Source organism: Salminus brasiliensis, chromosome 15, assembly GCF_030463535.1.
Source record: "Salminus brasiliensis chromosome 15, fSalBra1.hap2, whole genome shotgun sequence".
NCBI classification, from domain to species: Eukaryota; Metazoa; Chordata; class Actinopteri; order Characiformes; family Bryconidae; genus Salminus; species Salminus brasiliensis.
In genome coordinates, this window is record NC_132892.1 from 22,209,209 (window position 1) to 22,226,457 (window position 17,249).

The 17,249-nt window shown below is 37.6% G+C and overlaps 1 protein-coding gene across 3 annotated transcripts in view; it reads left to right on the forward strand.

The window, feature by feature from the left end:
• The window catches only part of sorcs1 (sortilin-related VPS10 domain containing receptor 1), a 262,548-nt gene extending 245,537 nt beyond the window's left edge, over positions 1-17,011 (forward strand). Inside the window, exons 22-28 of one of the 3 annotated variants that reach the window (XM_072656709.1) lie at positions 3-115; positions 5,343-5,477; positions 10,804-10,903; positions 11,394-11,499; positions 14,314-14,480; positions 15,531-15,641; positions 16,537-17,011. In XM_072656709.1, the coding sequence (XP_072512810.1) occupies positions 3-115; positions 5,343-5,477; positions 10,804-10,903; positions 11,394-11,499; positions 14,314-14,480; positions 15,531-15,595 (686 nt within the window). In that variant the 3' untranslated portion in view covers positions 15,596-15,641; positions 16,537-17,011. Of the gene's footprint in view, positions 1-2; positions 116-5,342; positions 5,478-10,803; positions 10,904-11,393; positions 11,500-14,313; positions 14,481-15,530 lie in introns of those variants that run through there. The other 2 variants (XM_072656708.1, XM_072656710.1) reach the window with 2 other exon arrangements.
• Positions 17,012-17,249: the final 238 nt, after the last annotated feature.

Below are 17,249 nucleotides of genomic sequence, written 5' to 3' on the forward strand. Positions count from 1 at the left end.
AGAATATTTCAGATCCCATCTTTTGGCCTTCTCCTCCAATCTGGATGACCACAATCCTGATGTGGCCGAGTGGAGGCTGGACGTTAGCAGAGTCATCAAAAACTCCATGGTCCAAGTGAGTAAAGCCCCTTTATGTTTTTTTTTCCACCTTTTCCTAGCTGAGGCTTGAGACTCTGCCTTTATTTGGGTCTGAAATGTTGGGTGTGAACCCCAAATTCAACCTAAGAACATTCTGTACAAATCAGCCCCAATTCAACCCACTGCACAAAATTTCTAATCTGAACCCAAGCCTGGCAAAATTCAGTCCTGCAGAGAAATAAAACTTTTCTATTACATTTTTATTAATAAGGATTGTTTATGTAAGTGTGAGTGGCACAGTTTGTTCACATAGTCTCTTTCAAACTGTTGCATAAATATAAATAAACTGATGGCCTGACCTGCTACTTGGTGCACAACCATTCATTAACAGTAGGCAACGGATGCTAGACAACATTTTGGTCAAAGGTGATTCCAATCACATTGTTATTGTTACTGTTATCATTAGTCCCTTTATGTTGTCATCACACTAATAAAAAGGCTAGAATCAGGTCAAACACATGTCAACAATGAACACAATGAATATATTTTACTAAAAAAACATCTAATGTTTTACCATAATGCGCCCTGCTGATAGATCATCTTCTTCTGTTTTTATTTCAGCAAACCTTAGTGTAACCTAATGACACAAAGTGATAAAAACCATGCATAAAAATAAAGTGCGTCACTGACTGTGAATATTCAAAATTAATTTTTTAAACTTGTTGAAATATACTTGGGCAGGAATAGATGCACTGTTGGTACCATTGGGTTTAGACAAATATTATAAGCTTAACCTGAGATCTAATGGATGAAAAGCCATACTGATCTAAAGCAGGTTGCTATGACCAGTTCAAGACTTCCCTAAATCATATATAAAGCTCATCCCTGACCCTGGATCCATCACAGTTTAGCAATGAACACATCATGTTCTCCCATTAACACGTTCATTCTTGCCTCCCTTTTGATACACTTCGTGTGACTTCAGCAACCAAGGGAAGGAGAGCTTTATGATGCTATGTGACAAATGAGGCCTACTGTACACCTGAAGTCCATTCCAGATTGAGTTCCTGAACTCTGCTCGATGAGTTCATGGACATTTTTCTTTCTGACCAACAAGGACAAGCAGTGGGCAGTGTGTTGATGTGATAAATCTGTCAAAGCTCGCTGACAGCTTCACATAAAATGGACATTTCAAGGCATGGTTAGAAGCTGGATCATGTAAATAGCCTATGATGCTGGAAATTTTAGAACGTTTAGAAAATGAAAAATCTCCTTTTCACGGTTCTAAAGATGATTGAACCAGATAAATGAATCCTAGTCCTTCACTCTTGAAAATTAGGGTTCTTAAATGGGTTCATTGAACAATGCCTTCGAAGAACCACTTGTGCTTGTCCTGTTTTGTTTTTTTGCCCTCATATCTGCATTACTCTCATAATTACTCTCATAACATTTTATAGGCCCTAAAATAGAGCCCCAAGGAACTCAATTTGCTGAACTATTACCAAATAATTCATAGTAATTTCTGCATTAATAACACAATAAAAATAAGCCTAGGAAGTGGTTGGCTGGTTTCATGTGACAAAAATGGAAACACATGATAGCCTTTACACGTCCAGCACTTATTGCATCATGTAAAAGGACAGTCTTAACCAGAAGGTGGCAATTGGAGAGGGAAAAAAGGAGGAGAAAAGTGCACAAATACACAAGCTTTAGCCTATTTACACTTCAGACCAGTTGACACTAGGTGCATTTCTGGAGTTTTTAGTCATTTGCACTGAACACAGGAAATACTAGTTGGCTTGTTAGTTTGATCCCTGCTCTGGCCACTGTCTGTGAGGGATTCGGTGTATTGTGTTTGGGTGCTGTGGTTTCCTCCTGCCTCTCGAAATGCACACAGTAGGTGAACTGGCCATGCAAAATTGCCCCCAGGTGTGACTGCATGAATGATTGTGTGTGGTACTCTGCGAAGGACTGGTGTCCTGTATTCCAGCTTTGCACTCAATAATTTCAAGTAGGCTTTGGACCTTCCCTGACCCTGACCAGGAAAAAGTGGATAAAATAAGCCTAAATTAGACTCTCTAGAATCTCTAAATGCATTGTTTTTCATCATGACCTGTATGATTATATAATTAAAGGTCTGTTATGTTAAAATAGTGAATACTAGTTATAGGTAGTATAATAGGTATAGGTAGTATAAGTAAGTATTATAAGTATAAGTAGTATTATAATCACTACTTATTAATTATAATAATGCACATGAAAAAACCTTGTTGGGACATAGACGGTTTCCACTGTCTTCTGGAGTTCATGGGCAAGGTAATAAGAGTTTAAAAAGGTGCTGAGAAGATGCAGACTGACTCAGTATCTTATGCTTTGAACTTTTTAGCCTCTAATTAGTGATGACTGAACCTCTTTTTCAGAATATGGAACACACCTTAAGGTATTGCTGATGTAATCTCTTACTGCCTTTATAGCAGGGGTGGGGAACTCCGGTCCTGGAAGGCCAAATTCCTAAACAGTGTTGTGCTTTTCCTGCTCAAGCACACCTGATTCAGCTTACCCGCTAACAGCCAGGTTTAGTAAGTATCCCGGATGGAAGTGAATGAAGCTTAAGTCAAATTGAAAGCTTAGGATCTTAATGAAGCTTCATATAATATAATATCATATAATACTATTGAAGATGGAAATGGACTTATAAAGGACTAGAAAACTGTCTCACCAGTATTCATGAGCTGGGCCAGAGAAACCAAACTATACCACAGCTCCTTTCATATGTCCCTTAGTTAACCTACAAAACCTAAACCAACAGAGCATGAATCCAGGATCTCATGCTGGCTTGAATTGGCAGGACCTTGGTTCACGCCACAGTGCTGAATTCCTCTCAGGCTACCTGGTATGTTGCAGTATAGAGTTACATAATCATACTCTTCTAAGCTCTTTTGCTTTTTTTGTCATCAGTTGTCATCACCTTGAAATGCAGAAATGTTGAATATGCATGATTACATATGCTGAAAGTATGGAGAAGTCACGGCGAGCCAAAAAAGCTCCCAGACCCAAACCCGCTGTAGTCGTGTCGACCATATGTGTGCCACGCTCCGCTGGCTGAGTCCTAACGTGGCTAATGAGTTTTTTTAACCGAACACATGGGGCTGTGCAGAAGGTTGGTAGCTACGCTCTAACCTTGTGATTTGACCTGAACCTAATGTCTACATTCTGGTTGTAATTGCTTCAGTGCCTCTATTATATTTACTGAAATAAGAGTGGGCCATGTGATGCTGTGCTAACAGTGATCTCATGCCTAGATGGTGGCTTTCTATGTTTCTGCTGGTGGATGTTCATATTTAATGACAAAAATGTGTATTAGATACAGCGTGTGTACAACACAAGTATATCAAATCAAAAATGCAAAATTATATGATGGAGGATTTTTTTTATTTGATAAATATATAATAGTGCGTCTAATATAACTTTTTTTTTAATTTCCAAAGTATGTTAATTTATACACTCAGTACATGGTTGGGGTTCCTTTACCAGGAATACTGCATCATGACATGGAGGCAGTCGGCTTGTGGCGCTGCTGAGATGTTACTGAAGCCCAGGTTGCTTTGATAGTGGCCTTTAGCTAGTCTGTATTGCTGGTCCCTCTTGACAATACCTCATAGATTCTCTATGGGCTTCAGGTTCGGAGAACACAGTAACACCATGGTCAGTAAACCATTTGATACTATGAAGAAAATCTGCATCTACATCTTGCTTTTCAGCAGATAAAAGCACAATGTGCTCTAAAATCTACTGGTAGATGACTGTGTTGACTTTTGGACATGATAAAACACAGTGGACCAACACCATTCGATAACATGGTACCCCAAACCATCACAGATTGCGGAAACTTCACACTGGACTTCAGACACCTTGGATTCTGTGCGACTCTATTATTCCTCCATACTCTAAGACCTTGATTTCCAATTGAAGTTTGGAATGGTGCTTTTGTTCTTGATTCTTTATTTATTTTCAACCGTTTCCTGGCTTCCTAATTATTACTTGCAACCTGTGAAATTGAACTGGACAAGCATATTGTATAACTGTACATGCGTCTGCAAGCAGACTGTTTATATGTAATTAACTGTCATTTCAAACTCATGTTTATACAACAGCCCTTTATTTAGTTAATTTCCAAATCAATTAGCCAACATCAAAATAATATTTTACAGCATCAATTAAAAAAAGAGCAGAAAACACAAGCCTCAACCGCATTGTACATGTATATCCCGTTTTTAAATGCATCCACATTTTACCTTTATTACAACTTATACATTTTTATTTCACACTTCCATCAAATTTTCCATTTATTCTGCTTCTTCCCATCCAAAGTCATCCCAAAAAAACATTCAGTGATGTTGAGGTCTGGACTCTAGGGTTGACAATCTATTGGTCTGAAAACAGCAGCAGTTTTTCTTCTTCTGTCTTGTTTTAATCAGTAAAATATTCTTGTTCATCCTACATCAATGGGTCATCTTTTCACAGTGGAAGGATGGACAGAAACGTCTGAATTACAGAAATACAGAGTAGAGTTTGATTTTCTCTTCTCTCTCAAGAAAGAGGAAAGTGTTCAGTGCTGCCAATATTATCTGATGGCAAGTTTGGTGGTCTACCAGGACCTGCATGGTTGTTAGGGGTCCTATTCTTTCTTTCTCTCATATCTTACTCTAGTCCTTTTTTTCTCAATATTTTTCATTTTTTTAATTTTGTTGAATTTTTACCTTTTTTTTCTTGGTTTGGTTCTACCAATTAACCCACCTGTTCATAGCTTCCCCTAGCACTAGCAATGCTCCAGACACTAGGAGGATAAGGACTTAACACCTGTCTCCTCCGATACAGGCAAAGCCAGCCACCGCCTCTTTTCCAACTGCCACCAATGCAGCATCAGGCGTGTCGGCTGCCTGGCAGCTTCAAAAGTGATGAGGGAAGAGAATGCCATCTACCCACCCAGAGAAAGCATGGCCAGTTGTGCTCTCTCAGACTCTGGCTACTGATGGCAAAGTGGCATGGCTAAGAATGCGAACTTGTGACCCTCGGGCCATAGTTCAGCACATGCAGCATGCAGATTATGGAAAATCTCCTCACTGACCCAAACAACTTGAAGTCTTTTGTGTTGGAATTCAGAAGTGAACCAGGACAGCAGTGTCCAGAGCAGACACGGCATTGTAATTGTTTTGACTCTGATTTCTGTACTGCTGTAAAACTCCTTTTGTTCTCCTTCACAGGCCACTGATGTGAGTCCAGAGCAGCTATTGGTCACCGTGTTGCCAGGACTGCCCACGGCTGCTGAATTCTTCCTGCTGCCAGATAAGGAACTGACAGAAGGCAAACCGGAGAAAACGACGACACATTTAGATCAGGTACTGACCACAAAGCTCCCTCCATTTCTTTCACCCACTACAGAGATGTAGACTTTTATTATGCTGTTTGTCTCACTTAGATGAGCACTTATTCTGAGTAGCATCATTTATGCTGCATGCTGTTGTTCTTTGCCTCTTAGCATAATTGGTTTAATTAACAAAGTGTTACGATGGTGTAAACTTTTATGTTGCTATGGTGATTCCATGATTGGTATAACAATGCCATTCCTGCCCCTATGCAGATGTTTTTAAAAGGTTTTTGAACACATGCAGATATTTCAAAGGGTCTGTACGAAGACCTTAGGGTTTTGTGTGTTGTATATGAAGCTGTACGAATGAAGCTGAGAGCATTCAGTGTCCATCCAGATTATTCCACCACTGTGGCTGATGACAAAAGTTGGGAAGCTTGAACACTTGATGGAATGATCCGCTGGTCGCTGTGGGATGCTGAGGTTGCCGCTGGCGGTGGCAGCAATGTTCCATCACGGCTACATAAAAAAAATATGAAACATCCGGTTTGCTGTCGTCCATCTGTGGTCATAATGTAAGAGCTATGTAACCGTTTAATAGTTTACAGTGCCCACATCATGGACAGCCACATTTCCCTCATGTGTTTAAAATGAAAAGAGTTGGATGTAGATATACTTTAGTACTGTTCGATCCCCTGTTCTTACAGTGCGTATATAGACAGTTAAGGCTAATTTATACTCCATTTACTTATGAAAATGAGACGTCTATTGTAAACGATGCAGCCGCCACTGACCACATACTTCTAGAAATACATCCACTAGAGGGCAGTTTAAAAAGAGGGCTGAGGGCTCCATCCATATCTATAAGCTTTCAGAAAGCATGCACAACTACGGGCACTATCCATATCGGTTCCAATAATTAACAGTGAGCGTAAATAAGCATTGGCCACAAAAAACACATTGCATTACATTTATCTGACTATTCAGTCTACAGCTGTTTGTATACATTTTTTTTTTTTTTACGAAGCCATAGAAGACAGAACCTCCTTTGGTTCCATAAAAATGTTTGTAATAGATTTTAAAGGTCTATAAAAATCATCACTTGATGCAAAGGTTATGTACCAATTTAAAGGTTCTTCACACCCACACATCTCCTTTACAAACATGGTTCTTTATAGAACCAGCAGTGGGGCTGCTTTTGGGGCTGTTTTGTACATAAAACCACACAAACAATCAAAAGTGGACCTAATAAAACAAATGCAAGACAATGTAGGATATGATTCCTAATATTGGACCTGAGGTTAGCAGAATAGAGTAAACCAATTCTCTCTGAGTATGGTTACTATCTAAAACTCCTAGCGCAAGTTAAAGCCTCATTGGCAATAGACCTACATTGAATACTCAGCATCTATCATATAAAGTTCTGAGAAACATAAATTCATCAAAATTGCATTTGAGTAAATGGAACTAGTTACTATCCACCCTCAGGCTGGGGCCAAGAGAGGAGCTGATGAGAGTTACAAAGAATTACAGTCTTCCTCCAGCAGGTGTCAATGTTGGGCTATGGAGCTTTTAGCAGAAGACATTACAGTAACACACACACATGCACACAAGCCCGCTCAATTAAGTAGTTAGTATAGCAGCTCAGTTATATTAGAATTTCATACTTCATTCTGTTTTATTCTGGATCTTTTCGAGTCATCCAGAATTGATGTGAATGCACCAAATCCACTTTGGCTTCAGAGGTAATCTGATGATTTACGTGCTTAATATATTTTAAAAGCAGAGGGCAGTGTACTGTTTGCTTTCATGGCAGGCAGTTCAGTGTTTTTTTTTTATCCTCCCCACAAAAATTATGCTTCCACCGAATGCGACAGCATGATGGAATATAACATAAGGTTCTCTATATTAAAAAGCAGTAGCATCTGTGTGTTCTCTGGGGTGTGTGTGGGGGATGCAGAGTGTGTGTCATCAGTAATATGTGCCCTATATCCCAACTAGCCCTCCTGAACACGGAATAATGGATGACAATAAAATATAATGCAGGAGTGTTTTCAGGAGAGCATACCGGAGACTGCACAGAGCATACTAATGCATTATTATTATTATTAGTAGTAGTAGTTGTAGTAGTAGTAGTAGTAGTATGCATGTATGTATGTATACTAATTGTAGTATAATATTATTATATTATTGTATCTAATATTATTATATTAGATATAATTTTTCTCCCAGATACTCATTTTCTCCCAGATACTCTATAAGTCCACATGTTTGTGGACACCCCTTACAGTGAATTGTACAGGCATTGTGTTTTTGGGAATGGTTGGTGCTCCATCCAATACTTTTGGAATGAGTTGGGAAGTTGGGGGTGAGGTGGAGTGGTAATCATCCAACATCCTGAACTCATTAACACACTTGGCGCTGAATGCAATCAAATCCTCACAGCAATCTTCCAAAATTAATATATATATATATATATATATATATATATATATATATATATATATATATATATATATATATATATATATATATATATCATTGATTTCGGAATGAACAAGGCATGGGCATGTGTCCAAATACTTTTGTCCATATGGTGCATTAGTGGTGGGCAATATAAGATCGTAATCACATAAGTTTTTACATCATGATCTATTTTTCAGAGTGTGTCGTGGGTATTGTCTGAACAGTAGAAAAATAATGAAAGAACGATTACTTTTATTATTATTATTATTATTATTATTATTATTATTATTATTATTATTAATAATAATAATAATAATAATAATAATAATAATATTGTGGTGTTTTTATTCCTGTATACCCCTACCCCAGAAATCTGGTGTGAAGTAGATAGATCCCATTGTTTACAAGTAACAAAGTCACCATTTGTCTGCTTCTATTCCCCAGACAGTTCCACATGTAATAACAATCTATAATCTATACATAAAAGTGCCCCACACCGGTTACCAGGACAGGTGAAGGTTAATGCAGTGTATAAGATTATGAAAGCCAAGACTGAGTAGAAGTTTACCATTCGTACCTAACACATTACCATTCAGTACATGTAGGGAGTTAGGACCTGAAAGTAGGAAACATAAACAGCAGCAGTGATAAATACACAGAAGACTAGCAGAGCAATTTCAAATGTGTAGATCCGAACCAGTGACCAAATGTGTTATTTAGCCAAGAGTTTCATAATCGTTACAGTTACAGTTAAACCAAGACAAACAAAAGCATACCTTCCATACCTTCAAACCTATCCACCATGGATGCAGCCCCCCAATCTAGCTAACTACCTCCTTTTTGTAACTCTTTCACAGGTCAAATCAAAACTCATACTAGCTAGTTTAGGCAAAGCATTATGGCAGGCCATAGATTACAAGCACAGGAAACTCCATCAGTGCTCCTTACAGTATTATTATTATTATTATTATTATTATTATTATTATTATTATACCCTTAATCCAACAATCAGTTTCAGTTACTCTTCCTCAGTAATGGACCTGGCTGTTCATTGATCAGTAAGAGAGAAAGAGCAACTTCCACTGAATATAAATCTTCATTCAAAGCTGCCATGTAGGGAGTAGGATATGAGGATAACCTTATAAAAAATTCTAATAGATTTACTGACCCCAGTACACAGCATGAGAAAAGTAATTATTCAAGGAATGGTCTCATTTTAAATAGGTAAGACACGTAGTGTGAAAAAGAGAGAGAGAGAGAGAGAGAGAGAGAGTGAGAAGGAAGGAGAGGGAGATGTAAAATGAGTCACATTTAGATTCAATTGGTAAATGAAGCAGAGACGATTAATGAAGCCTGGAATGGAAATAAAAAATGAAGCCTCTGTGAAGGCATTAAAGGAGATTTGCGTAGGCCGCGCACTCTTCCTTCAACTTCTGGCCTTTGATAAAGGTCAAAACTGATTGGAGTGTACCGGCCTTTAGTAATAGGTATTGTAATAAAAAAATCTGTGATTAAAAAAGATGGTTCCTTTCTGGATGAGACAACATTCCAGTTAAGCTCTGCTGTCAGGATTTCAGCTTGAGCAGATATCATCAGCTATGTCTGTGTGTGTGTGTGAGACAGAGATATTAGACCAAAATGAGTTCCCTCCCATCTCATATATCTTTATTTCTGACTCAAGGTGATGTGCTTGATATATGTTGAAAGGCACTGCCATGTCTGTCGAGACGCAAACGATATTCCAAATACAGCTAGTCTGCACTGTAAAGCCACCATATATCAAACCACAGATACAGAGTTAAGGTACGGCAGCAAATCAGCCATTTTTCATGTCCACTTAGGATTCAGTCTCAAGGTTGGCGCCAAGGTAGCCTCAAGGTGGAGGTAGTGTCAATATGTAGAGGGTTTGTTTCGAGGAACATTGCCTTGTTAAATGCTAGTCTGTGCTCAATGTCATTTGCACCTACAGCCATGTAAAAAATTCTGAACACCTGTTTTTTTATACATAATTAAACATATGAGCATTTGATCTTCATTTGAACAATATTGAGAGATGGAGGTAATATAACTAAACACATAAAACAGAAGAGTTTTCCATCCTTGGTGGATTTACTGGAATGTTTGGGTCATTGTCATGTTGCATGGCCCACATCTGCTTACTGTCAGTGTTTGTACAAGTGATCTCACATTTTCCTCAATCTCCCTTTGATATAATAAATCATTCGTAATAGATCCTGTGATGGAGAGCTTATAAGCTTGCCAGGGCCTGCTGCAGCAAAGCAACCCAAATACACACCATTTCCACCTCCATGCTTCACAGTTGGTGTGCCCAAATAATTCAAACTTTGGACTCTGTCCCAAGTATATTGTTTTTCTGGTGTTTCCTGGTGCTCTCTAGCAATCTTCAGTCTTTTTACATCTCCCATGAAAATTAAATGATATATTTGTCTGACCCAAATGAAAAATGCAACTATCTCTATATCTTCTTTTAAATACCTACTCACATCCCACAGTAGTGCCACAAAAGTCTCTAGAGTGAGATTTTCTGGTTTCAAAACTAGGTAAACATTCTTCTGATGATGTATCCTGAAGGTCGGAGAAACTTTAAGAAAAAAGAACTAAAGACGCTACAAGGGCAGGCTGTTTCTTATTTTATTTTATTTTCTGCCAGCTGGCAGATAGCTTTAGCAGATTTTTTTTAGACCAAAAAGATTCCTAAAAAGAGAAACCTTTCTGTGCTGATACGTGCGGGATGTACTTTAGGAATTTTTGGCCTAATATTGCTGTTATTTTTACATCTTTTATTATTTCATTAAACTTGCTAGACTTTAGATGTTGCTTTAGGTAGTTGTACACACTTCTACCATATATTGTGTCTTTCTCTCCTCAAGCTGTTGGAGTTGGTTCTGGGAGCACTGAACCAGAACCAGGTACAGTTTACCTTAAGACCAGGAGTTCAAATCACAGTCTACGCTGCACACTTATCTGCAGGTCAGTAAACACCCCTGCCCCAAAACACAAACTAATATTTGATTGTCCTAAATAAGTTTTTTTTTTGTTTGCAAGAGATATTGCAATATATTTATATATTATGTTTTTGTATATATATATATATATATATATATATATATATATATATTCAATTATTATAATAAAAAATATTATATGTAATTATCAAGCTAGTTGTTATATATATATATATAACAACTAGCTTGATAATTATAATAATTGAATACATTATATTACTTTTATTTCATTTCTATGTTTAGTTTAGCATGCCTTTAATTTCTTCTCAGATTAACAGTTGCACAATGCTGATGAGCAGTGATCAATGTGTGATCCCTGCTAATTTTTACAAATACTTTGTTTGTAGATTATGTGTACAAGAAGAAAAACTTGGTAGCAGAACAGCAACTTGCTGTTTGACTAAAACTCACAGTCGGCTATTATATTCATGACCTGTTGTTTTTTCTCTAAATAGCACCTCTAGTGGACACCACTGAGAATCACAGCAGTTCAGCCATGCTAATGCTCCTGTCGGTGGTGGTGGTGGGTTTAGCCGTGTTCCTCATCTATAAATTTAAAAGGTAATGTGCCTAAACTTGGCCTTGGGTCATCTCCTGTTCACTTTCACTTTTCGAAATCCAGGATTTTATTCATTATTTGTTATTAACATTGATACTTAAAATTATTAAATTAATTATATATCATTATAATTTTAGGGTTTGTAAAATTATCATATATCATATATACAACATGGTGCATTGAACTTATATTAAAGTTTGTGAATTATTTTGTAGTCACAAAGATTGTTTAATTTTTATTATATTTAATATTGTATTTTGATGTATTTGATGTATATAATTCCGGGTGCATTTTTATCAATTCCAGAGTAACATTGCCAGAGGATGTGCAGGATGTACTTAACTAAACCATTGCTAATTTTAATTGCTTTAACTACTGGCCGCTGTGTGCTGGGATTTTCCATCCAGCTATTACAGCTATTATTATCGTGATGCTAGTTTAAACTTTCAGCTCTAAACGAGAAGCACACATCCACAATTTATATTCAACCAAGCCAGAAACTTGTAGACTGATGATCAGCTAGTTATTTAAAACAAGATGCACATTCATATTCAACCACTGCAAGAAAATGTATATAAAAACAAGAAACAAACATCATCTATAGGTATTCAGTTTTATTTTAGTTGTAAAATACACAGATCAGACATAACATTGGCACCACCTGCCTAATATTAGGTAGGTCCCCCTTTCCACGCCATCTGTCCACAACAGAGGCATAAACTCTACAAGACCTCTAAATGTGTCCTGTGGTATCTGATCTGCTAATCTAGACGTTAGCAGCAGATCCTTTAAGTTCTGTAAGTTGTGAGGTAGAGCTTCCCATATCAGTGAGCCAGAGGTGCCCATGACCCTGTCACCGGTTCACCTGTGGATTCTTTCTGAACCCCTTCTGGTACTGACCAATGCATATTGGGAACACCCCACATGACCTGCTGCTTTGTAAAGTCTGTACAAACAAAATTAAGCTAAGTATAGAGCAAACCAGCAGAGGGGGTGATAGAAATTTGTCTTGAGTGATAGTTCATTGCTTGGAAGACTATTAAGCCCTGAACCCTGAACCTCCTCCTTCACAAGATAAAAGGCTAAACTGCACAGAGATCACAGGGGTCACTCGTAATTTGGACAGTGCACTTCCCTCAGGCAGTCTAGACAGATTGGCCGCTCTAACTGTTAACTATGATGGCCCCTGTCAGTTAAATATGACAGTCCGTCAAACTGCCCGGGTGATATTTCTCACCCTGTGCTCCTGGAAGGCGTTCAGATTCCTTTTGTCTAAGTTGCTCGCAGCGAATTGGAAATGTCAGTCAGCACTGCAGACATTATCAATATTTAGCCCTTTGGGCCTCGCAAGCTGACCTTTATGAAATGTTAAATTATTACACCGGCACCCCCGGTCGGATGGGTGAGAAAAGAGCAGGAGGGGTCAACAATAAGACAAGATCTAGCAAGCCGAGACAGAAAGCAGAAGACAAAAGGGAAGACAGCGTGAACTAAACTATGAAGTTTCTTGACAGCTTGGCTTTAGCGAGGTCTTTGCTGTAGTAAATAAACACTGACACTTCTGCGCATCAGGAAACTGGTATTTTGAGCATCAGTCAGCGATTTGGATCATTTCTATTACAAATCTTTGAGGTGAAGTCCTGAAGAGAATGCCGCCTGCGTCCATGTTGTGAAACCTCTATGCCTGCTAATCAAAAGACAAAAGAGAGATCAAGCCTGATCTGTATCTAGACATCTTTACCACCGGATATCATTTTGAAGTAGAACAGAAAGGAATCCCAAAGCATGTTTATTATAGAAGAGAATGGACAGGTCATTCAGGAGCTGCCCATCGTCTTCTGCTAAGTGTTTCGAGGCAAGACGTATACTGTTCTGCAGGGAAACTTGTCAAAATGATTTTTCATTCTACCTCACTGTATATTACAGATATGGCAGATAGAGATCAGGATGATAGCCACAGGGATATGTCTCCCTAGCTCAGCTGTTTGAAAGATTTAGTCATCTACAATCGCAAGAAAAAGTGAACCCTTTGGAGTGATCTGAATTCTGCATTGATTACTGATAAAAAACCTTACTAAACTAATTACACTAATTGAGTAAACATACACAGTGCAGGCTAGAAACAGTGTGAAGTGAACCTCTGTGTTAATGACTTCCTCAAGAGCTTATTGGTAAAATGTATTTCAGTGAAGAAGATAATGTTGTTGGAAGAGGTTGGGTTTCTGGATACTGACAAATTTCTTCTTTTCAGGAAACATTGGTTAGGGTAAACCACACATCGATGCAAACAAAGCAGACCTCCGAAGTTTAATAAAGATGCATGAAGCTAAAAAGCATTTCTAAAGACCTGGTTGTACATCAACCCATGGTATTATGTTTGCCCAAGACCACCTTGATGTTTCACTTTGCTTCAGGGAAAAGTGTTATTGTTTAGCACAGATCCACAACACTATGTTTGGAGGATCTACAGGTTATCTCTAGATTTACAGGATCTACGGGTTCATACATTTAAGGGTTCACTTAAAAAATCCAGGTGCTTTTAAAAGATTCTTACAACTGGATCTATCTATCTATGCATAGTAAATAGAATGTAGTAATTATTTATATTGGTCTTAGAAACAAGCTTCAAGCATTTGAAAAGAAGCCTTTAAAGAGGCCAAACTAAATCTGAAGTGTCTGTATGTCATCAGGTCATCCAGTAATAAGTCTCCTCTCTTCCTGAAGTTTGCAGTCCTCCAGCAAACTCCCTCGCTTATTTCTAATTAGTGCCAGACGTTTACCTTCCCCCTGTATCTCATTGTAACTCTTTCCTCAAGGAAGATCCCAGGCCTCCACCTCTATGCGGCGATGCAGGACGAAAAAGAGCAAGAAATGATCCGGAGTCCAGTGAGCCCGACGGAGAGCACCCCCAGCTGCAGCTCTCAGCGAGAGCTTATCACCTCACCGGAGCCTCTGGACACTGAGGTCAACACACAGCCCATCGGTGCGTATGTTCTCCCGCAACATATGTTGCAGGCAGTGCTCCACAAGTATGTGCACAATTTTTTTTTTTTGGTGCTTGCAGCATATGCTCATCTTGTCTGAGGACTCTGCCCCAAACAGAATTCATTCATTTTTATTAAATGTCATATCATCATGTCATATGTAGATTTACTTGCAGAGTAATTGTTACAAAGGTATATTGGTTAGAAGTTTACATACACTCATAATGGACTTGACTGTTTCATGGTGGTGGTAGCTACATGCTACTGGTACATTGCACATAATGATTGAAATAATGAAAAAGAAGGACCTCAGAATTCTCCAGCATGGGCCTGAAACTATCAGCTAGGCATTTGTGCACCAAATAAAAAAAAAAAAAATCCCAATTCCCAACAAAATTTGGATCGACAATTACTTAACCCATGCATATTCTCCAGAATTGCAATAAACACATGCACTCAGATTAAGGGCAACGCAGCTTCTCCACCTGGTCCAGGTTGGTATCAGTTATTAGCTAAAGGTGTGTAAAAGCTAGGACTGGGATGGATGGATGGATGGATGGATGGATAGATAGATGGATAGATAGATGGATAGATAGATGGATAGATAGATAGATGGATGGATAGATGGATGGATGGATGGATGGATGGATGGATGGATGGATGGATGGATCACTTCATTTATCCCATGGGAAAGTCAGTTTTTACAGCAGCAAAACAAGAGAGCAGCATAATAAAGGCATTTAAATTAGTAGTAATGTTATACTATTATACAATAGTAGTATTGGTCCAATATTAAGCTGGAAACACTGGGCAGTGATTCTTGTGTCCAGCAGGTGGAGTAAGAGCAGTGGTCAGCCCAAACATCTTTTAACTCTGAGTACAACTCAACCCCTGTAGACAGACATGGTGAAATGGAAAGTGTTTGGAGTTTGAATGGTACTTCAGGATGGTTGATGGTGACCACAAAGCGCCCATTCTGTTTATTTGAATGTTTTTGCATCATGCCATAGAGTTTGACTCCTCCGTCCCTGTTATTACCTCTCTTGCAGAATGCATTAAGCCTCACCCACGTGTCAAATTCTCGACAGAACTTCCTACATACATCGACGTCTGAGTTTCCAGACTCTCATGCAAAGGACATTGAACATCCAGACACAAAGGTTTTAAGCTTTATACAGTACCTGTGCATGTTGGACATTGACACTTTACTGTGCTTTGTGAATACCAGAAGAAACTGTGTACAGGTTTTTATACGTATGTCTATCCAATAAGAGAACATTTTTAAGGACATTTATTTATAAAAATTACAAATACATAATGCAATTAGAAGGAAAGGCCAGCATGTATTATCATTTAAAAAAGGGTGGGTGGGATTAAAAAAAAAGGGAAAAATAACTTTTGGTTTCAGCTTAAGTGTCTTTTACACCCATTTGCTTTAGAGTATTACCGAATCAGAGCAGTACAGTATTATTCTCCATCAGTATATAGAATAAAAAATGACTTTTATTTTGTATATCATGAATGTGTTTGCGAAATATGGGACAATTTAAGTAACAAACTTCAATCAGTATATTATGAATTACTTTGACTGAATTAGATTCTAATTCTAACTGAGAAAAGCTGTATACTTTCATTTTTCACTCTGGCCTAAATTTCCTATAGAACCTTATTAAACTAGATAACTAGATAATTATTCTGTAAAGCTTTTTTTTTTTTATCATGATTTTATTAGAGTTCCCCCCTTTGGTCTGTTTTTGTTGTCTTTGTGTTGTGGTATATTTAGGCACAGGTAGTTTTTGTTTGTTTGGTTTGAAAACTGTAAAAAAAAAAAAGAAAACACAAACCTTTGGTCATATTCCTAAGCTAGGAACAGCAGGTTTACTGTTCTAATCCTGTTGCAACTACACAGCAAGATACTGTATATAAGTGTGTGAACTGATTTGTGTGGAGAGTGCGATCAGTCTGTTGATGGACAATGTAATTATCTGTGGAAAAGCAGGTCATCTCTGAACTCGCCAGTCATTAACATTCATAACCTCGTTCTCTTCCTTTCAGATCTTCTTCTTGAGCTACTAACTTGCTTTGTCATTGTACCCTTCAACAGAATAACACACACAGCATGCACTTTTTCCTTTACTGCTTCTAAATAATCATACCAAAAGTGAACTGTACACTCTATTTGACAGATATGAATGTGTGAGTATATGGTTTAATATTTGATATTAGGCTACCTTTAGTTTTACCCTTTTAAAATGTGCAATAGATAACAAGAGGTTCTACTTTCTTCAGAATCCTCTTCTTTCTTTTATCTCTCATTTTACCCCTTTCTTTTTCTTTTTCTGCTTTATTTACCTTTTTTTATAGCTCTTTTCTCTTTATTCCCCTCAAAATGTATTTGTATGAGGCTTTTTACAACTGACGTTGTCACAAAGCAGTTTTTTAGAAATTTCATATTTCTTATTTCAATACATTTATTTTATATTTATTTTCTAACTTATCCTGTTCCTTTTCAATTATTTTCTTTTTTCTTTTTTTCATCCTCTGCTCCTTTTTAATTCTTTTATTTCCTGAAGTTATTTTTACTTTTTTCTTTTTTTGCTCCTTTCTATTTTTTTATTTCTCAAATTTTCTTTTACTTTTCTTCGTACTTATTTTATTTTTTTTTTCCATGTTTATCTATATATATTATCCATATTATTTAGTCATAGTTATTGTTATACTTTTAATTTACTTTTATTTATTTCATTTTCCATACTCTTTACATACTT